General features: G+C 37.4%; 1 protein-coding gene across 4 annotated transcripts in view; it reads left to right on the top strand.

Moving 5' to 3' along the window:
- SIPA1L1 (signal induced proliferation associated 1 like 1) overlaps positions 1–22,261 on the top strand; it is a 190,168-nt gene that overhangs the window by 120,266 nt on the left and 47,641 nt on the right. For all 4 annotated transcript variants that reach the window (XM_017830675.1, XM_017830676.1, XM_017830678.1 and 1 more), the window contains 5 exons: positions 1,415–1,545; positions 2,164–2,352; positions 9,032–9,206; positions 18,202–18,305; positions 19,525–19,682. In XM_017830675.1, coding sequence (XP_017686164.1) covers positions 1,415–1,545; positions 2,164–2,352; positions 9,032–9,206; positions 18,202–18,305; positions 19,525–19,682 — 757 coding nt within the window. The remainder of the gene's footprint in view (positions 1–1,414; positions 1,546–2,163; positions 2,353–9,031; positions 9,207–18,201; positions 18,306–19,524; positions 19,683–22,261) is intronic.

Here is a 22,261-nt window from a genome sequence, read left to right as displayed (position 1 = left end):
ATAATTTTTAATAGAAATACAGTAAAAAATGAGACTTCCAACTTTTTATCACCGCAAGTGATTATTAATTGGAAAAATGACTGGCATTCACTTTGGATGGAATATGTTCAATATCTATTTTTACTATGTTTAAGGATGCAGTTCTTGATGATGTTAATATATTTTATCTTTATAGTAGAATAGCTCATATTAGACTGCTCCTAAAATTCTTATTTTAAAGCTCTGGTTATTTTAAGAATAACAAGTAATCTTTATGCAGTAGTCGAGGCAGTATGGTTACATTTCCTTACAAGGTAGTTACGTCTTTTTTCATTCCGTTGAATTTCCCATTTCTCTGAATTGCTGAATTTTCAGATAGCTCTTTGTATTTTTTTGCATAATATTTATTCATATATGCAGCATATGGAAAACGATGACATGGGAGTTATTTTTCTTGTACACTGCTTGACTTTAAATTCAGTTGTCACTTAATATATGTGCAGTTTTGTTTATGTGTTGCTGCATTAATGGTGATGTACCTCTGTCATGAGTCAAGATAGTTTGTAATACTCAGAAGGCTCAACAGAAGAATCTTCAACAACAATCTCAAAAATTGTTGAGCTTTAATTTTTGTAAATGTGCTTTTCTAGTATTTTTTCAGTAAAACTTGGCTTTACATGTCTGTAGTTAAATGAATATAAAAATATATTTCAAAATAGTCTGCAGTTCAGCTAATAAGCAATTTTGCCAGCCCTGTTTTCTCTCTGCTGCCCTCCCTACTAGGCTAGTTTTCAACTCAACTTTTAGTACTTTAAATTTACTTTCAGGGTTGTCGAACACTTCACTGTTAAATATTTATGCTCATCATTTTGTTTCGTGTGCTTTATTCTTGTGTGGTACTATGCTTTGATATTTTTTACTATGAACAAGTCTTTTTTCTCAGCTTCATCAGTTTTTCCTCTTTTAGAACTGAATTACTTTTATGGAAAAAGCAAAAAAATACAGTCAAACAAAAATAAATAATTTATATCCTTTGCTAAGTGCAGTTGTTTGCCATTTCTCTTTTAATGTAGGGTGTTGAGTTTCCCACTTTAGTGCATTTGGCTTCCTTCTTTTTATTTTTAAGAGGAGGGAAATCGGTTATACTTTCTTAGCTCAATGTGAATGAAACAGATGTCAATATAAGATGTAAGAGGTATATCCTGTTCTAGGTCTATTTAAGCAGTGATGCCATGTTGAATTTCAGCCTTCTTGTATAAACAGAGCTCATGATAGAACTGAAGCACAAGAGTGACATCCTGGTACCACTTAAGCTGCCAGCTCCATAGAGTCAACAAGAGCATATCTGCATTCCCGGTATAACAGTCAAGTGTGAAAATATAGTTGATGTGTAAGAAGTAAGGCAGACTTTTTTTTTTCTTTTCTCCTATGCAAGAACACTGGAACTATTTTGGGGCAGATGAGAACCTGGGTCCGGTAGCTGTGAGTATAAGAAGAGAGAAGCCAGAGGAAATCAAAGAAAATGGACCTCAGTACAACTACCGGATCATATTCAGAACCAGTGAGGTAAGCAGTTCAGGAGTGTTAGTAATAGAAGCTAGAACCAAGCAGGCAAAACCAGGTGGCATGTATGGGGTTTGTGTGCTTTTCAGCATTGATAATAGATTTCTGTAAAATCCAGGAACCTCCTGACAAAATTACACCATATATTTATCTGGCACAGAATATATGTAAATTAGTTATTCCATAACATCCAATACAGAGGAAAATGTGAAGGTCATTTTGGTTAAAGATTGAGAAACTTATAGGAGCTATATTAGCTAGAAGCGAGCAAAGAGGAGGGAAATTACTTTCTCCACTTTTATATGTGACTGTGAGTAGACCTGAGAAACATACCGTTTTTATTTTTCAGTGCTCTGTTAGAAATACTATACTAATACTAGTTTTTCTACGTAGTAGTTTCCTGTAAAACTTAAATCTGATGAATCATTTGAAATAGTCTGATTACTGTTAGCTATCAGTGAGTGACATTTTGTGGATGTCTGTTTCATGCCAACAGAAATTACTTAATGTTCTTAATCTCTACTGAAAATTGAAAAAACAGTATGTTTTGTTCCACTGCTATTGCTGATCAGTCTCAGTGCATAATTCAGTATATATACTATTTTTGTTTTGTATCCTTAGCTCATGACATTAAGAGGCTCTGTGCTGGAGGATGCTATTCCTTCCACTGCAAAGCATTGCACAGCCAGGGGACTGCCCCTAAAAGAAGTGCTGGAGTATGTGGTTCCAGAGCTGAATATCCATTGTCTAAGGCTGGCCTTCAACACTCCAAAAGTCACAGAACAGCTTATGAAGCTTGATGAACAAGGGGTAAGTGCAGAGTTATAGAATTACATAAATGATTACTGCCATGAGTTGCAAAATTATCTTCTACCTTTAAGTGATTAGAGTCAGTCTGTTGAAATGCCTCATTTAAACTAAAACTTGTCATCTGTAGGGAGAGTTGGGTTGCATGTTGTTACCCCAAGGTGCCCCTGGTGGTCTAGTGGTTAGGGTGCAGCACTTTCACCGCTGCGACCCGGGGTCGATTCCCAGCCCCCCGGGCAGATGGAGCTCATCAGCCCTGTAAGGCAATCCATCTAAGAGAAGGTCACTCTAAACAAACCTACGTCCTGAGACCCTCACTGCCACTGTCCAAGCTTGCTCGGCCCCGGCAGATGAACCTCAGGATTAAAGGGTGGACTCAGTTCAGCGCACGCTGTGTCTCACCTACAAAATCCCCTGCGCAGGCTCGAAGGGTTAATGACCTTTCCCAAATCTTTGCTCGCGAAGACTGGCCATACCACAGAATATTTGGTATATAGGATATCAAGTTCGTTTCTCTATGTAGTGTAAAGTTTTAGATTAATGTTATGGCAGTTGTTCATTTTAATTTACGTCAAAAGAGCCTATGTTATTGTTTTTCAAAGACTGTGAGGGGGAGGGAGTTTTGTTCTGTTTTTTTCTTATTGCTATTATAATAAGAAGAAAAGTCTACCATGTAACTAAATGTTTCTTGTAGTATTGTATTGGCTCAGCCATGATCAGGGTACTGCCTGTCTTTTTTTGTTTTGTTGGGGTTTTTTTTCTTCTCCTGAAACAAACTACATGGTAAAATATTCTAAGCCTCTCCTTCATACAAATGCTTTTCAATTAGGTGATAGTCTCCTGGTCTTTTAAAGATGGAACTGAGGCTCATTAGCTATACAGCTTAGACTTAGCAAAATGAAAATCCATGAGTAAAGTGAATATTATGATTAAAAACTTCATTAGTAACATTTAACAGCTCTGAGTATGCCTGTTTTCCCTAGCAACCTCTCTTCCCATGCCTCTCTAGTGGATGGACAGCAGGATGGGAACTGGGTCCCTCCAACTGTAAGAGAAAATCAGGTTCATGATCACCTGATAAGCATGAATGTAAACAAGTCTGTAGGACCCAATGAGATGCTTCCCAGAGTCCTCAGGGAATTGGCTGATGTAGTTGTCAAGCCACTCTCCTTGATATTTCAAAAGTGATGGCAGTGAGATGAAGTCCCAGGTGACTGGAAAAGAGAAAACATTGTACACGTTTTTAGAAAGGGTTGAAAGGAGGGCCCTGGGAACTACTGACCTTTCAGGCTCACCCCTGTGCCTGGGGAGATCATGGAACAGATCCTCCTAGAGGTTATACTAAAGCACATGGAACTGATTTGAGCCAGCATGGCTTCACCGAGGGCAAGTCTTGCCTGACCAACCTAGTGGCCTTCTGTGATGGAGCGACTACATCAGTGGACAAGGGAAGAGCTGCAGATGTCATTTATCTGGACTTCTGTAAAGCCTTTGACGTGGTCCTACACAACATCCTTCTCTCTGAATTGGAGAGAGATGGATTTGATGAATGGACTGTTAGATGGATAAGGAATTGGTTGGATGGTCATATCCAGAGGGTAGTGGTCAATGGCTCAGTCCTGATGGACATCAGTGACCAGTGGTGTTGCTCAAGGGTCTGTATTGGGACCAGTGTTATTTAGTATCTTCATTAGTGACACAGACAAAGAGATCAAGTGCACCCTCAGCCGGTTTGCAGACAGCACCAAGATGAGTGGTGTGGTTGACACACCTAAGAACAGGATGGCATCAAGAAGTGGGCCCATAGGAATCTCACAAGGTTTAATAAGACCAAGTGCAAGGTGCTGCACCTGGGTCAGGGCAACCCCCAGTATCAGTACAGGCTGGGAGATGAACAGATGGAGAGCAGCCCTGTTGAGAAGGACTTGGGAGTGCTGGTGGATGAGAGACTGGACATGAGCTGTCAATGTGGACTTGCAGCTCAGAAAGCCGATCGTGTCCTGGGCTGCATTAAAAGTAGCGTGGCCAGCAGGGTGACGGAGGGAATTCTGCCCCTCTGCTCTGGTGAGACCCCACCTGGAACACTGCATCCAGCGCTGGGGTCCCCTGTACAGGAAGGACATCGACCTGTTGGAGCGAGTCCAGAGAAGGGCCACCAAGATGATTACAAGGGTGGAGCACCTCTCTGATTAGGAAAGGCTGAGAGAATTGGATTTGTTCAGCCTGGAAAAGAGAAGGCTTTGGGATGACCTAATTGTGGCCATCCAGTATCTGAAGGAAGCCTGTAAGAAACATGGAGAGGGACTTTTTTAGAAGAGTGTGTAATGACAGGAGAAGGGGGAATGGCTTCAAACTGAGAGTAAGTTTAGATTAGATATTAGGAGGAAGTTATTTGCTGTGAGGGTGGTGAGACACTGGACTAGGTTTCCCAGAGAAGTTGTGGATGCCCCATCCTTGGGAGCGTTCAAGGCTAGGCTGGATGGTGCTCTGAGCAACTTGGTCTATTGGAAGGTGTCCCTGCCCAGGGTAGGAGGGTTGAAGCTATATGATCTTGAAGGCCTCTTCCAACCCATGATTCTATGATATCTAACAAAAGTCTGAGGTGAAATTATCCTTATTTCATATCCTATATGTCATTAAGCTCCCACAGTTTGATATATAGTATGGTTTTCTGTTAATACTTAAACTTTTGAAAAATCATTAAGGACAAGTGATAGTTAAATTTTTATTACCTGCATCAAAGTATTTTTTGGTTTTGTGGTAATGAAACAGTTTGACACTTCTAACAGAAAAAGGTAAGCGCATTCTGTACTAATTAGAAGCTGCATTTTTTTATCAATTCTAAGCTAACAAAAAAAATGGGTAACAGCTGCTCTGCTAATTAGGTACACAGAATGTTGTTCACTTCATCTTGCTGAGTGTCACACTGTTTCATTACGGCATGAACAGGTGCCCATTTGATATAGCAAATAAGATGTTTTGTGAGTTTAAGAGTTAAGTCTACAAAGTCACCTTAGCCTGATTTAGCCATTAAATTTCACCCAGTAATCCCTTCATTGAGCCAAATTTGCATGCACCAGTTTTGCTTAGAATAAGATGTCTTTTTTATATTTGAGTGAGGTCTTAAAGCAATTGGTTGTTTTCATATTTAAAAATTTGCAATTCTGTATTTAAATTTATCTGCTTTCAGCTTCAAGTCTTCTGATATTTTTCTCTGCTACATCTTAAAAGTCATTTTGGTGTGAGATTTTTTCCCAGCAAAGGTTTTGTATGCAGTGATTAAATCATCTGTTGGTCTTGTTTATGATAAACTAAACAGATTGCACTTTTCAAGTCTTTCGCTGCAACAGATTTTCTCTGAATTTCATATCACTTCTACGACTGAGCTCTCTCTCTTCTACTCTTTCAATATCTGCACATGTCATTCAGTGTCAGAATAGGAATATTCTTCTTGCTCTAATTTTGTAGTGGTGTTGTACATGAAGTTGCATGTTCTTTACTTAGATTGCTAGAGTTGTGATAACATCTGCATTCTGTACATATGGTCCACGTTGCTTGTTATGTTGATATTCTTTTGTTGGATTTACTAAAATGCATTCATTTGAATGGTTCTGTGTTACAAAGGAATCCAGTCACTTCTAGGACTGTGCTAGCTTCTTTAATAATTACCATCTACTAATCTTTGCCTTGAATACAAAGTTCATGGTAAGTTACTGTAGGCTTGCTTTCAAATCTGAGTTACAAATTTGAATATCAGGGCAATTACTGATTTATTCCAGTAGAAGTTAATCTTTGTGGCAATTCCTCATTCACAGAAATACTGCAAAATGTCAGCTGGTTCTTAATATAATTCCCTGTTCATAATATAAACTTGCTGACTGGTTAAATCCAAGATACACTTTCTGCTGTCTTGCACTGGGTGCTAGATAAATACTTAAAGTCCACTTTTCCTACATATATAAATACATAAATACTTCAAGATTATTCAAATGAAGCTGCTACTTTAGTAGTTTTACCACAAGAGAATTCATTCTTCGACTTCTTTTTTATCTTTTTCTTGGAGTTAATATACTTCTGAGGACCCTTGATTTATCAGAAGGAGGCGTAATAATGGGGACTGCATCCCTTTATTTCTCCAGAAATGTGGGTTTTTTGATTCCAAAATACCAACTTGTGTTGTTCTTAGGAAACTTTTTTTTTCAAAAATTAGCAAATCTAAGAACACAGACAGAAGGCATATCCTGCTCTTCGCATAGTCCTTGTTTAGTTTCCTAGGCTGACATTTTCAAAGTGGTAAAGGACAGTTGCTTGCTTGCTCATGAATCCTGCAGATCCCATTTATGTTTACGTCCTTGAAAATACTTTCTTCACCTGAAATTAAAGTTTAAATAGTCTGTGGTTGATGAGGATGGCTTTTTTTGTCCTGACTTGTTTAAGTAACATGACTAGAAACTACTGTATTTAGCAGTGCAGATAAAGTATTGTGGTCCCTTGAAACACTTGTATCCATCCTGTTTCCTTGGGCCTGGAGAGAAAGCCTATGTGAGTAGCAGACGCCCAAATGGTCCAATGTAGAGCCTGCTATTGATGATGTGGAAAGTGATGACAGTCGCTCTGGCAGGAGCAGCAGCCGTGCCACCTTCTCACCACCTTTCCTGGCTCCCCCCTTCCCACATGTCAGCAGTAGCTGGACCAGGTTTTCTGTGAGGACACATGTGACCCTGTGGGCAAAGGCACGAAGTTTGGCTTCTCTGAGGCAGTAAGAATGCAGTGAGTGGGATCATGTAGTTCACCAGCTAAGCAGAGATCACAGAAATGCACCCGTAAACCTCATTTGTTTTCCTTGATTCCTGAGAAGATTTGCGTCTTAATCAAACACAGAATCGTGCAGAATGTTTTACAAAAAAACCTCCGCGTACCATCCATCTGTATCTGAATTATTTTGAGCATTGTGTGCACTGATGATTGGCTTGATTTTTTGGTATTCTTTTTAGTGAACTGAGAGTTGAAATAAATAATCATCGTAATAAATTATAACATTAATTTGCTTGTGCTCGGTATTTGTTTTACCAATACTTCAAGTTGCTTCAAGTTTTAATACTTCCAATACCTAAAGCGGGCTACAAGACTTCTTACAAGGGCAGGTAGTGAGAGGACAAGGAGGAATGGTTTTAAGTGACAGAGGGTAGGTTTAGATTAGACATTAGGAAGAAATTCCTTACTATGAGGGTGGTGAGGCACTTCAACAGGTTGTTCAGAGAACTTGTGGATGTTCCATCCCTGCAAGTGTTCAAGGCCAGGTTGGATGGGGCTTGGAGCAACCTGGTCTAGTGGAAGGTGTCCCTGCCCACATCAGGGAGTTTGGAACTAGATGATGTTTAAGGTCCCTTCCAACCCAAACCGTTCTGTGATTTTATGCTGTACTTGCATTTTGTCATAAGAAATTTGAACATGTTTAGAAGATGCAAGTCAGGTAGTCAGTGTGTCAGATGATAAAATAAGGGACATTCTTTAGTGGGGAAAATGAAATGGCTTAGAACTGTGACTCATTACATATATTCCTGTCATAATTCATCTTTGGTAGTAAAGGAGAATACAGTAAAGTTGCAATTTTCAGAGTTTTTAAATTTTATAATTCACTTTAATTAGAGACAGAGTAGGCCCACTTCTGAGTGCCTTCAAATTATCCCACCATAAAATTAGTGAATTTCAGTATAATTATGTGTCCACCTTGTCCTAGCAAGTTCAAAATCCTTTGTCTCACAGCTTGAGATAGAATCTTCTCAGAGCAAATCACAGTATATTCAGATGACTTTGCTTCCAGTGCTCTTGCAAATAACTGTTTTCACTACCCACTAAGCTGTAGCCCAGACTTGTAAATCTCATGCCAGTTTTGATAGATGTTCTTATGATTTTGCTCTGACATATCTGTTTGGTGTTTATTTGAAATAGAACCTCTGCAAAAATTCATGTGTGGGAGGAAAGATTATTTACCCAGCAGTAAGAATGCATTTCTACTGGATGAATTACATGCGTAATCTCCAAGGCTCTCCCTTGCGCTCTCTCAATCAGAGTTCCTGCCTGTGAAATTGGTTTTGGAGACAGCAGTAAATGGTTCTGGATGCTGCTTTCTTCCTTTCTGTTTGTTTTTGTAGTCCAGATTTACATGACATCAATTTGCTCCTTTTTTTTTGTGTGTATCAATTTGTAATTGGTGGGAACAGTTTGCTTTGAAGAATCACAATTATGGTTGGGTAAAAAATCACTTTATTCACATCTTCAGCTTCTGCTGTATTAGGAATATCAAATAAGAAACTAGAGGGAAAATGGAACTGCAAAGAACAAATATATTTAAAGATCTATGCTAGTAAATAGTGCCTTTAAAGACATTCACTATTTGCAAGTTGCAGTGTTGTCCTCCTGAAAATAAGCAACATTAATGTTTGTTTCACTTTAGAAAGCATTTTGACATCTTCAGATTAAATATGCCATCATCAAGACAATTACAGTGGAAAACAATGAGAGTATTTGGATCTAGATTAACTTTTGAAATTAGATTGATAATTAGGTATTTTTTCTTTTTGTGAATTGGGTTTATTAAGAGGTGGGAAGTGAATTCAATACATAAGTTGCTGCATCACTTGGTATACATATAAGATTTCAATCTTTTTCCCTTTTGCAGTTAAGTTACCAGCTTAAGGTGGGTATCATGTACTGCAAAGCCGGGCAAAGCACAGAAGAGGAAATGTATAATAATGAATCAGCAGGTCCAGCCTTTGAGGAGTTTCTTCAGCTCTTGGGAGAACGAGTTCGACTCAAGGGATTTGACAAGTACCGTGCTCAGCTGGATACAAAGAGTAAGACTTTTTCATTATTTCCCTCCCTTAAGTGAACAAAATGCATCGTATGGTTGCTAACTCCCTCTTTGCAGAGAGTTCTTAAAAATAATGTCTTTGCTGTAGGAAGACAGTTGCTCAATATTATTAGTGAAGCAGAGCATGCATGTAATTTGACCCATATCCATATGGTCTCTCAACTCTGATAATCATTGGATTTTTGTACTAATTTGGTATGAAATTACCACTAAAGCCGCAACAAGAAACCAGTAACTGTGGAACCATTATTGGTATTGCAAATCAGTGTGTTGTGTAATGACGATCAATACAGTTGATATGTCATATTTTCTTTTAATGATATGCTTAGAGACTGTCACCCAATCGTTTTGAGAACCCATCTATGTCACTCCACTTTGACGAGTTGATCTGCTGCTTTTCTGATGTCTGTTGCAGGCAGTTTTTCTTCTAGGCAGTTTTGTCTTAGTCACGTTGTCAAATGTATTCCTCCCTCTGTGATTTTTCTTTTGAGTTACGGAAATTAATGTGGATTTGGCAGTTAAATTATCAGCTTTAACTGTAAAACATATTGCAACAAAAATACAGTGGTAAGATGATCTTGGGTGACCATATCTATAAAAGAAACTCCCTGCTTTTGGAATCAAACGTGAAATACCTATTTATCAGCTAGCACATGCTATATTCAATTTGTAGATCGATTTAAATTACTCAGGGGTAAATTTTAGTCTGTATGCCTTTTCTTTGAGTATTAGAACTAACCAGTTCCTATGGAAATCTTTTGCTATTTTGCTCACTTGTGGCAAAGGAAATTAAATAAGGAGTTGATTCATGAAAGCTGAGAAGCATTCATCAACTTCAGTGCAGCAAAAGCTGTGGTCTTGTCATGGGTCTCCTAGCACACATACAGTAACTTACTGTGCTTCAGTGCTCCACCATTCTACTCTGTGTCCTTAATTCCTGCAGGAGTAGTGTTGCCATCTCCTCAGGCTGTTCTTGACCAGTCTGATCATCAGTCCCCAGAGAATTATAAAACCTGTGGTTTTAAACCTAAATTAATAACTATTTCACACACATTTAATATTGAGCCTGCTTTCTTTTACTTGCAGTATTTATATTTCCTCTGTTGTAGTTACTCACTTAAGTGCATTTCATAGAGTCATAGAATGGTTTGGGTTGTTTCAACCCCCCTGCCATGGGCAGAGATACCTTCCACTAGGCCAGAGCCCCATCCAACCTGGCCTTGAACAGTTTCAGGGATGGGGCATCCCTAGCTTCTCTGGGTGACCTGTTCCAGTGTGTCACCACCCACACAGTAAAGAATGTCTTCCCAATATCTAATCTAAATCTGCCCTCCTTAAAGTAAAATCCTCTCTTCCCTTTCTTCTGGTTTAGTCAAGACGTGAAAAAAACCTAGCCCTTATTTTGGTGTCTGGTTTCTAGTATATGTAAATGCTGTATGATTAAGAGTTGATTCATCTGCTCACATACACCCATGAAAGCATAACTGTCTTTTAAGTACTTATTTTGCATTTTCTTCTAAGCCGCAAAATTTTCCAGAAATATTTTGAGTTCTTTCTTGTTGCTTCCAACTCGAGGAAAGAATTTTGTCGGGTTTTGAGTTCTGGTACTACAGTCTAGCACCTGTTGAATGGAAACGTGAACTTTTAGTTGAACGAATTTCTCGCAGTTTTGAGAGTTGTCTTCTTGTAATGAAGATTTCTCCTCTGTGTTGAGAGCTGGCAGGTCACGTTGCTAAGGTTTTCACACTGCTCAGTAGACCTACCCAGCTCCATTCTGTATCTAAAAATACAAAAAGGCTTATGTGAACACTTCACTCTGATCGGAGAGGAAACTGATCTTGAGTGGAAACTGCTGCTTTCATGAAGGGTTTCCTATGTTTTGTTTCAGTCAGGGTTTACAAGCTCACATGCATGGGGCCTCATCAGCTCTAACTGCTTAGGAACTCTTGAATTGTCTGAAATCCTTTGAGTTATGTTGTCTGCAGACTTACCGAGAAAACATAGGACTACACAGCATGCAGGAGTTCTTAATGAGTAGGTTTAGACAGCAGTAAATGTGAACAATGGCAGCAAACTTTTGTAACTGATCTTGATGGTGGTATGTTTTCCTTTCTGCTAATGTGCAGAACACAGACTGGATGTCATGAAAGAGAAGGTGTTTTGGGGACACAGTACTAATCTGAATTCAGAAACACTTAAAGCATATTCTACAAGGAAATGGAAAAAAACCCCAAGCCAGCAAAACAAACCAACCCCAAAAAAGCCACCTTGTGGTAGTCAAAATGCTAAAGACCAGAGATGATCTCAAGAGCTGCATCTCAGATGTGGGGAATATGTGAACAGCAGAATACAGCCAGGTGATACATCTTTGATAGTTACCCTGAGTAATCAGTCTTTTTGCCGTGGCCCAAACATGGAAAGACCTGCAAAGAAGGAGGTTGTGGTTTTAACTGTGACTTAGGTTTATAGGTTTTGTTGAAACAGCTAGGTTTACAGCTAGGAAATGAGCTCCAGCTCTGTGCTCTTCTGTTGCTAGAGATCACTGTCTTAGAATACTTTTTGCAATCTCATTACTCAGGAAATTTTCCTGCTTAAGAATTCTGTTCAGTGTCAGCACAATTGATTGCAAAGACGTGCTTAAAACAAGTATCTGTTCATTGACTCGTAAGAAAGGTCAAGTCTGTGTAGGCTACTTGGCCAGTTTCTGTACCTCTGACAATACTTTATAAGCTATGGAAAGCAATAGCATGAGGTAAGACATATGGAAAGATTTTCTCTGGATGAAGGTGAGCTGATTTGTATATGTACTCTGAAAATTTTCACCGTATTTTTAATTTATGCAAATTTAGAAAAATAAAGTTGCTCTAGCAAAAAGCGGTTTCAGAACAGTTGGTGTTCTTAGAAGTTTTTTGGAATTAGGGGCCTAATTGGTAAGTATCCATAACAGAGTCATTTTTTTTTAAAAGGAGAAATCTCATGCATCCTATTAACTGAAATCCTGTTTAAGTGTATTGGATCCTTGAAGGGCTTTAGCTTTGGATCTCTGCCAGTGCCACTGTGGAAAAGAGATGCTACTTTTCAAGTTTTGATTGTTTATTTCTAGAATTACCAGAGGGGAAGTAGTCTATCTCCTGGCAGCCTGCAGACTTCGGATAGGAATTAGAGCTTGAAAATGTCACCTATCCTACAATGGCTAGGAAGTTTACGGGCATCACTTTAAAGTCATACACATCGCAGTGATCTTTCAAATTATAACTTCAGTCATTTTACTTTATTTTCTAGTTGTAATGCATACTTTATTTCCTTCCCCCTCACTTAGTCATATTTCTCAGTTTTTTAAATTGGTTGATGGGATTATCTTGATAATGCTGGACCTGGCTTCTGCCTTGTGGAGAAGCTCCCTGCAGCTGTTACAAGGAATAAGGCAAAAGATTCTGTGAGCAACGAAGAGCTTTCACTGAGCTTTGTGTACAGTTCCCGCATGAGGCAGACAAGTTCTCCACTCTGGTGTGGACTCTTAGGACCCTCAACCAATCATTAATAGCTACATTTAAAAACAGGTGGAGATTTCTTCAACATCCAATTGCTCTGAGAGGGAGTCAGAGTCTTCAACTAAGAGAATCCAGATCTCCTAATGACCTTCTAGGGCTTCTGTGTTAGAGCAAAGTCTAGAAACCTGCACAAGCCCTTCCCCACCAGGAGGAACTTCTAACTATTGAACGGCAGTCTTCCAGCCCGTCTTGAACTGAGAAGTAAAAGCAACATCACGAAAAAATCTGACTGCCATACACCTGAGCCTATATACTGATTAGGAAAGGTTTTGGTGAGTTATCATCCCTCTCCCATTATACAGCAGAAGGATTTGAAACCATTTCCCACATTTCAGTTGACTACTCAAATCACTTGAGTGAAAAGGTGACAACAATTCATATATTTAGAAAGAAAGATGTAGCTTGTGTTATTTGGGTGCATAACACACTCTGCACTTACAAATTCTGCATTTACAAACACATGCACTAATTCTAATCAGACTAATGAGAATACCTTTCTAAAGCTTTGTGGCACAGCAAATGCCAGCACTTCAGCAACATCAGGTAAAGGACATGATGACTTAGATTCTTCTGTTGTGATTGGCCCAAAGAGAACCAAAAATTAAGTTGTACCCCATAAAGAGGGATTTGATCAGGGATAATTTAATTGCAATAAAAAAATTTGCCAGTATAAGGGATAGAGGACTCACCCTGTGTAGTTGACTGGCATTACTATGTAATATGGATTTCCTTTGTAAGCAGGAGGTAAGTTCCTTATGGAATCTAACAAAAGCCTACTTCTTAAAAACAAAACCCACCTTAAGTAAGACTTTCTGAATTTTAAAGCTTTTATTTTCATGAACGGATGATAAGAAACAGGCTTTTACCACTGAATGGTGTCAATTCTTTTATGTTGGGGGGGTTTTTTGGCACTCATTTACTTTTATTTTCCCTGTCCTGTTCATAGCAGACAGTCCCTTTCCACCCTTAATTACAACAAGAGAAGCCATAGCCCATTAAGTTTGCACCTTCATACAAGAAAATAAGGGTTTGCTGACATCCAGGCCAAAGAAAAGCAGATTGTTTAGAAAATACATTATGAAAAAGTGCTGGTTTTTTCTCTTGAATGCTAGGCAAGAGGATAGACTTGGAAAAAAGGATCTTGGGTTAAGGAGGAAGTCAAAATTCCAAAGTGGTAGGAAAGGGATGTGTTCATTTTATACAAAAGAATTTTAAAGAGTGAAATAATATATGCAACAACAAATATAATGCAGGCATGCAGAACTTCAGAAATAGCAGCAAACAAATACAGTTCTGACACTGAGGGGTTTCAGCTATTAAGATGCTTAAGAATGTGTTATGAATGAGACTAACTTCTGTAAACAGATGTGTTTAGTGGCAGCAACTTTCAGGGTTGAATAAAATATGATTACACAGAATGTATGCAGACCAACTGCCCTGGAGAAGACGAGAGTGAGGGGAGACCTCATTGCAGTCTGCAGCTCCTTGTGAGGGAAGAGGAGGGGCAGGCACTGATCTCTTCTCTGTGGTGACCAGTGACAGGAGCCAAGGGAATGGCCTGAAGTTGTGTCAGGGGAGGGTTAGGTTGGATATTGGAAACAGGTTCTTCACCCAGAGTGTGGTTGGGCGCTGGAACAGGCTCCTCAGGGAAGTGGTCACAGCACCAAGCCTGACAGAGTTCAGAAAGCATTTAGATAACACTCCCAGGGACATGGTGTGACTCTTGGGGATGGTCCTGTGCAGGGCGAGGAGTTGGACTTTGATGATCTTGTTAGTCCCTTTCGATTTAGGACATATTCTATTCTATGGTAATATTTGGCATATATGTCCAACAGAGTGGTAGTGTGGTTGATGCAGGAAATGAGGGAAGTTGATTAATATGAGTTGTGGGAGTTTATTTTACAAGATTATAAGCTTAACTAATAACGGTAGGTTTCTGTACTAGATGTTTATATATTGCATGACTTTCTGGCTAAAACGCAAGAAGAATATAAAACCAGAACAGAAATTATTAAATAGATGAAAAATCTAGGGAATGAATGGACTTTGAATTGACATTTCATTTATGGGGTTGTCAATAAAACTCAGTGTTTGTGATGAAATAATACAGATAAATTACCTTCCTAACTTGTACTGTATAACATCTTTCCAACCATGTGGAAATAAGAACAAACTCTTGGGTCTGTGACATTTGCTGGGAGACCAATAGCCAAAGGAGGTCAGAGGTTCCTTAACTGCTTAAGAAGCAGGAATAGGGCTGGAGGGAAGTCCCTCTGCATTTCTCTTTGTTTGTGTTACATATGTACTTTTGAATGTTACAAATTAAAAGATTCTGTCCTCGGAAATTCTGTCTGAAAGTAACTTGGGTACTACAGAAGTTAAACATGAGTGCTTGCTACAATCCTTGTATATGACAAAAAGAAGAGCAGTTTTGACAGCTGCTGACAGCAAAGGTAGAGGGAGCAACATTAAGTTTTGAAAGTTTTTATTCTCGTGCTTTTACTTGTGAGCCCTGCAGCAGTTTATAGCAATGGCTGTCGTACCTCATCAATATTATTTATTTTTTGTTCTCCTAGAATTCCTTGCAATGTTTTCCTTTGTAATATTGAGTTAGATTTTCTACTTGTAATGGTTTTTATACAGTTTTCTAGTGCAGAGGTTGTTTTAAGTTGCTGTGGAAGCAGGCTGACAAAGTCCTGTGGATTCAGTGAGGTGAATTTGTCAGCAGTATGCTGTGTCAGTCAGTTTTGAGCCCTGTTGGTGGTGGAAAAAACACTTCAATGTGAGTCTGTTAAGACAGTCCTTGTGAAGATAGCTGGGAATCACTGGAAGTACAAAAGATTAAGGTGGATTTAAGGTGATTAATGATGGAAGGAAAAAAAGTTCACCTAATGTCTCAGCTAAGTAGCCAAATCCAGTAATGGGGCAAAGCCGAGAAGGCATCATAAACTAGTGGCAGGAGGGGATGTCTTCAGTGTAAAAAGGTGCTAATGAATTTGTAGATCCCTCGGGCCTCTGTTAACTAGAAGGAAATTGAAGTAGATTGCAGTGCTGGCTTACAGTTCTGACCTTGAAATGATGGCTATTATTCCAGTACACAGTCCTGGATTTTACTGCAGTGGCTGTAATTTGATTTAAAGCGAGGAGCTGTAATTATTGTATTGTACTTCAGAAAAAGCACGCTTTACTTGAAAGAAAAAAGAAATCTCAATGCTGAGAGAGATGCACAGTCTGTAGTGGATATGGGCTTCTGTTTGTAGTTAGATTTGAATGAGAGAGATTTAAGCTGTGAAGTACTTGAAAATAATTGGAATTATTAAATGTGTTATTTGGATTATAGCCTGATTATTTAGTTTGCAGAATCAGTGCTGTTCTGAGAAAGAATCCCTTTTCTGCCTGAAATGAAGTCCAGCCAGGAAGGCTGAAAGTTTGGCTTGAATATTTAGATGTTCTAATGTGTTTTTTATCAGAACTGCCTTATTCTTTTCCCCCAACCCCTTTTGGGTCCTTTCCCTGCTTTGGGGGACCTCCATTCCCCTGTGTGTCTCACTCACTTCCCTGTCTTTTCACATCTGCTCCCGCTTTCCAATTATTTGTGATATTTTTGTATGAAAGATGATGTACAAATTAGCATCTTTACAGATAGACAAAGCCAGTAAGAAGTTAAGTTGACGTTTAGGTGACTTTGAGGTGCATCTGTCTCCTTCAGTGTGCATTGCAATGATCAGGCAGAGGATGGAGGCTGCTATGAACAGAGTGGAAGATGAAATGATTCCCTTTCATCTGTCCTGCTGTTCTCATTAGCATTAAAAAGAAAATATTTAGCAGTTAGCTAGTTTATCCTACTGGCAATGTTGAATGCTGGAAAAGAGAGCCCAATCTCCTTGAAACATTAACTGAGAGAATTACTATTTTTTTGTAAGGTTGTAGGAATCTTTTATTTCTAATTTTAATTTTATTCTATATAGATGATCTAGAAGTGGAAAATTCTTATGCAGCTCTAATGTAGAAGACTTTCCATTTCATTTTATGGATGATTTTGTGCTTTTTCATTTACAATAACGCTACCTCTGTTTTATTATTCTGAATCTGACAGAAAACAAACTTCTCAAAGTTTATCCCCAAAATCTGGGTAAATAAACTGTGTATGTTACTGTAAATGCCTCACAAATCTCAGAGCTATTATCTTCTTAATATCGTGATCTTTCTGCTAATAAAAATACCCAACGTGTAGTTTTTAACAGCTTTTTAAAATACGCTGTTATAAATGTTATCTATTTATATAATTTAGGGGTTATATAATTTAGCAGCATGTTTATGTAACTTCAGATAACCAGGATGCTTTTTTCCCATATACATATATATATATAAAACTAGTTATTTTTAAAATTCTGTTTGAAAACAGGCTTTTTGCACTGTGGACAGTAGTTGTATTTGATAGAATATACTCACTGTTTCATCTTGAAATGTCTTACTGCTTAAATGAATGGAACATTTTTCAAGGTCACTTTTTTGAAAGAAAGAAAAAGTAAAAACAGAAGTTCACAGTTTGTGTCTAACCGAGTGTTGTTTTCAACCAACACTTTGTAAACTCAATAATATCCCCTCTTCCTTTTTATTTTCTAAACTTCATAATCCTAGTTTTTATCATTTTCTTTCCACATGAAAGTCTCTCCGTCCACACATAATTATTTCTGTGGCCTGTTTCTGGATCCCTTCTCTTTCTTCTGTAACTTTTAAAATAGGGTGGCCAGAACCCAAAACAGGTGAGAGTACCTTTGATTAATATACAAGCATCATAATGTCGTTGTTGTGGGCTTTCCCCATCATCAGTTATAAGCATGCTAGCATCCTGTTTGGAGTTTTGATGGTTCCTGTCCATAAAGCACCTGTTCTAGTGAAGGTTTTATCTGACTTCATTACAGTTAATTTAGAGTCCTGATATTTATGTTTAAGAGAACCTATTCTGTTCTTATTGTGGGTTATTGTCCACTGCTTTAATTATGCATGAGATCATGGTATTATTTTGCAGTATCTGTCTACCTTCCTTTCTGAAGTTGTTTTCACATTCTTTACAGTTCAGTTTCATTCCAAGACAGTGAGTGGTGCTTGAAAATTATCTCAGACTTTGTTATCACTTTTTGTGCTTAAATAGGCTTTCTTCAGGGTCTCCTCGTATAAATTTCCTGTTCCTAACAAGTTTTTCTTTGGGAAAAGTATGCAAAATTCTACAGGCCATATATACGCAGCGTTTGCTTTGGCAGGTGAATAAAATCTCAATAAGTTCTAATTTGCTGATATACCAGCTAGGATTGAGGATGAACAGGAATTCTTGTCTTGGCTGATGATTTTCTTTGATAATAATAATGCTTTGTTTTTAAACTTTTTTTTTTAAATAATGCTTTTACTTTGTCTCTTTAACTGCAGCTGATTCAACAGGTACTCACTCTTTATACACAACATACAAGGACTATGAAATCATGTTCCACGTTTCTACTATGTTGCCATATACTCCAAACAACAAGCAACAGGTAAGATGGGCTATGCCTATTTAGAATTGTTTTTTCCTCCTTCTCAGAAGATGAATTATTGAATATTTACGACAACTTTCATTTGTTAGTAGCAAAGAAAACACTTAAGGAAAGGAAATTAAAGGTGACCATCTTTTTGTTAGGGGCATGAGCAAAGCAGATCATTGTAGGTACATCATAGGTAGATTTTTCTCCATTGGACTGTTTTCTATTTAATTGTGCATTACCATTATGCATTTACTTAGTAAACAATATACAATAATGTCAGTAGCACACCTATGTCACATAAATAAGAGTTCATATCTTATCTCAAAAGAGCCGTAGTATACTTGATGATGTTAAATGATTTTAAACCTTTTAAACCAGCTAAGTCAATTGCCCTTTAAGGATTGCATTCAGCAAATTCTGATATGCACAGGATCAGTTAATGAGTAGGTGGTCCAGCACACTACACAAGAAGACATGAGTCAAAATCCTTTTGTCAAAGTCCTTTTTTTTTCTTTTTTTTTTTCTTTTTTTATTAACTATATTATGCTGAAGAGCTATGTAGGCTGATCTGCTTTGTTACACTGAAGTACCTTAGTGTTGTTTAACACTAAACCATCGTGTTGTGAATGATGTATATGCATTTTGTTCTAGAAATGATGCTTTGTACTTCTGCAAATAAAATAGAAATTTTGTTTTACAATGGACTTTGCTTTGGTACACTAAATGTTCTACTACTTTGTAGCTTATCTTGTCTTCTACTGTAGTCTTGTATTTATTGAAAGAAGCATACCAGAAAATTATTATGAAGTGCCTTAAGGACAATGACAACTATTTTCAACTTGAAATAGAGCCTACCTTTGGTTTGTAAAAAAGTGTGAAACGAAGAACGTTTTCCTTCTTCCATGTGTCACTGATTACTCTTGATACTAGCAGGGTTTGTTGTTGGTTTTCCCCTTTGTTTAGCTTAAAATTTTCCCTTGCAAGTTCTTCCAGTATGCTACATATGAAAATGAAATTGTTATGAAAACCCCCATGCCTGAAATTTATTAGATGAATAACCAGTTCTGGTATTTGTTACATAAATCCTCAATTATTTCAGTTTTCAGCTTGAAGTATCATTTGGGGAAAGAAATTGAACAATAGTGCTTTAAAATAATGAGAAATAAATAATTGGAAATTTGTGAAAAATCTGTATTTTAACCTATGCATCTTTTTTTTGTTGTTGTTAAAGCTTCTGAGAAAACGACATATTGGAAATGATATTGTGACAATAGTTTTCCAGGAGCCTGGAGCACAACCATTCAGCCCAAAGAACATTCGATCCCACTTCCAGCATGTCTTTGTCATTGTAAGAGTGCACGGTCCCTGTACTGACAGCGTTTGTTACAGGTAGCTATTGCTAGATTCACTGAAAACATGGAATTTGAGTGCAAAGGGAATTGTCATTCTTCTCTTAAATTCTCTGTAGGGAAACATAATGAAAGATAGGGGTCAAGGAGATTTTCGGTCGTGTGAATTTAGAACACCTATTGTGTATAAAGTATAAGTATGTTCATGAAATACACCCAGTGAGGAAATTACTGCTGTCAGTATGTGTGTTCACACACGTGTGCACATACATGTGCATATCAAGCATTTGGAAATTATTTTAAAATTGCATTCTCACTTCCTTTTTATTCTCTTTATTAAGACTATGCTAGAATAATGTTTTTGCAATGAAAGAAATAGAACAAAGAACAAAAAGCCTACTTCTTGTTCGTATAATTCGGTCTTCTGAGCTTATGTTAAATTTTTGAAATAATGACAGTTAAAAAGTATGACTTAACCTTTCAGAAAGAAGCTAAGGTCTCTGAAATATCTTAATTTCTCATCTCTTGTTCTTCAGCAGAAAAATTACAGAGAATTATGCAGCCAAAAAAATTAGTCTTAGTGTGACCTTTAAAGTCAATTTGATTAAAAGAGAAAATGGTAATTTTCTGTTGGTTACTGTCAATAGTAATTGATAGTAACATACAATAAAGAATTGCAAAATGAGATTCCTATTTAGCCCAATTTTTTAAACCAAATTACAAGCATCTGTTCCAAGCACGTCCTTTTGCAATCAGTGGAACTTTTTACCTTTTGTTATATCCTGAACTCCTGAAGTATTTTTATTTTTAAATGTTGACTGATCTCAGAAAACTTCTATAAAGCTTTTTCATTTAAAATATGAAATGTCAGAGCAATGGATTTAGAAGAATGGGTATCTTGAAATTAGGTAGCCTTAGAATTAACTTGTTTTCGCTGAAATACAAATGCTCACTTAAGTGTTTTATTTATATAAAAGGGTTTGTTTAGAGGAAAATCTAAGACTGCAGTGTCTGAGTTGGTGTATTCATTATTTTTCAAGTATGTATAGAAGATTCAAAAGCTTTTCCTCAGAAGTTTTACTAAAGTTCACACAGCATTTCTGGGATTGATTCTGAACTTTGTACATGTATTAACTCTCCTGGAGTAGGAATGTTCATTTTGATATGCATTTTTAGGCAACTTACTGACAAATTCAGCTGCTACATAATTTATGTGGACACAGCTGATTCTTAAACTCTTAGACGTATGTTTCAGCTCTGTACAGAAAATTATTTTGAAGAAAAGGGAAGGTAGGAAATGCATCCACAAGGGCTGCAGATGCATTTTCCATTTGAATTGCATATTACAACATAAATAAAATCTGCTTTGGGCTATTATTTTAAGTAATATGACTGCATATTTTCAATTTCTTTCTTTTAAAAGGCATGGGAAAGATTTATACTTGCTAAACTGTAATAAATTTAAATATCATGATGGTTGTATTTCTGACCTTCAGACTCTTGAATTGCTTATTTTTTCAAGTGTTTACAACTGCAAGGGCTGGAACCTTACTGTTCCAAGTGTTTACAACTGCAAGGGCTGGAACTGGTTACTTAGTAGTAATTTTGGCTTTCATGATGGTACAGGCTTAAATTCTAAGGGGAGGGGGAAGAGGTAGGAAAAATAATTGTGTGTGATACAGGAGATCACCAGGACATTGTATGTTCTCTGTACTGTCTTTAAGATTATAATTATTTCTTTTTCTGTCCTCTCATTGCAAACTCTTTGATTTTAAATTTATAGAATTCTATTATGAAAAGTTTTTCTAGGAAACTTTTCGAAGTAAATCTGACCTCTTTTTCACTGAATTATTTAGAAGAGTTTCATAGATTCATAATTCTAGACAAAACAGGAAACCACATAGCATAAAAATGTACTGGAATTTATATTAGAAAACTACGTAAAAGGAATAGAATTAAGCACTGTCTTGACCAGTGATTCTCCCTCCCAACAAAGATAAACAGTATTTGAAAAGTCTAGTGTCTCTGTCAGCATCACTCAGTTTTTAAAACTTCTCAGGCATGTGTTAAAGATTGAATTCTTACCCCTGTGATTCATGTTACTGAAAATGGAATCAAGCAAAATCTTACTAGTAGTTTTTCATTGTATCCAGTAATTGTGTTTAACACTTAGGATTCAATCTCTTAATAACAGACTCCTTAGGACCACTGAAGGTGAGTCAGATAGTTGCTTCATGAGCACCCCCTGTTGCATACTTTTAGATATACTGGCATACATTTGGAAGAAATTTGACAGTAATGACATCTCTCAATATCAGTTGCCAGAAAATTTAAATAAAAAACCCCTCAATACAAGAAAACCAAACCAAACAAACAAAACACCCCACCACTCAAAACGAGAAGATATAGTTAAAGAAAGGGTGACTTCATTTTTATTTCTGGTGTTCCTATGTGCTCCCGCAAAAGGTTTAATCTGCAGTCTCAGTTACTGGTATTTTGGGGGGATTTCTCTGATTATGTTTAAGGATTCAGATGGAAACAAAATGTGAAAATAATACCAACCAGTCTTCTAAATGAAACACCACGTACTTTTCTAATGTGATCAAGTTTCATCCTTCT

This window comes from Lepidothrix coronata, unplaced genomic scaffold (assembly GCF_001604755.1).
Source record: "Lepidothrix coronata isolate B3197 unplaced genomic scaffold, Lepidothrix_coronata-1.0 Scaffold182, whole genome shotgun sequence".
Lineage (NCBI taxonomy): Eukaryota > Metazoa > Chordata > Aves > Passeriformes > Pipridae > Lepidothrix > Lepidothrix coronata.
The sequence above is the reverse complement of the archived record's forward strand: the minus strand, read 5'-3'. Positions and strand labels throughout refer to the sequence as shown.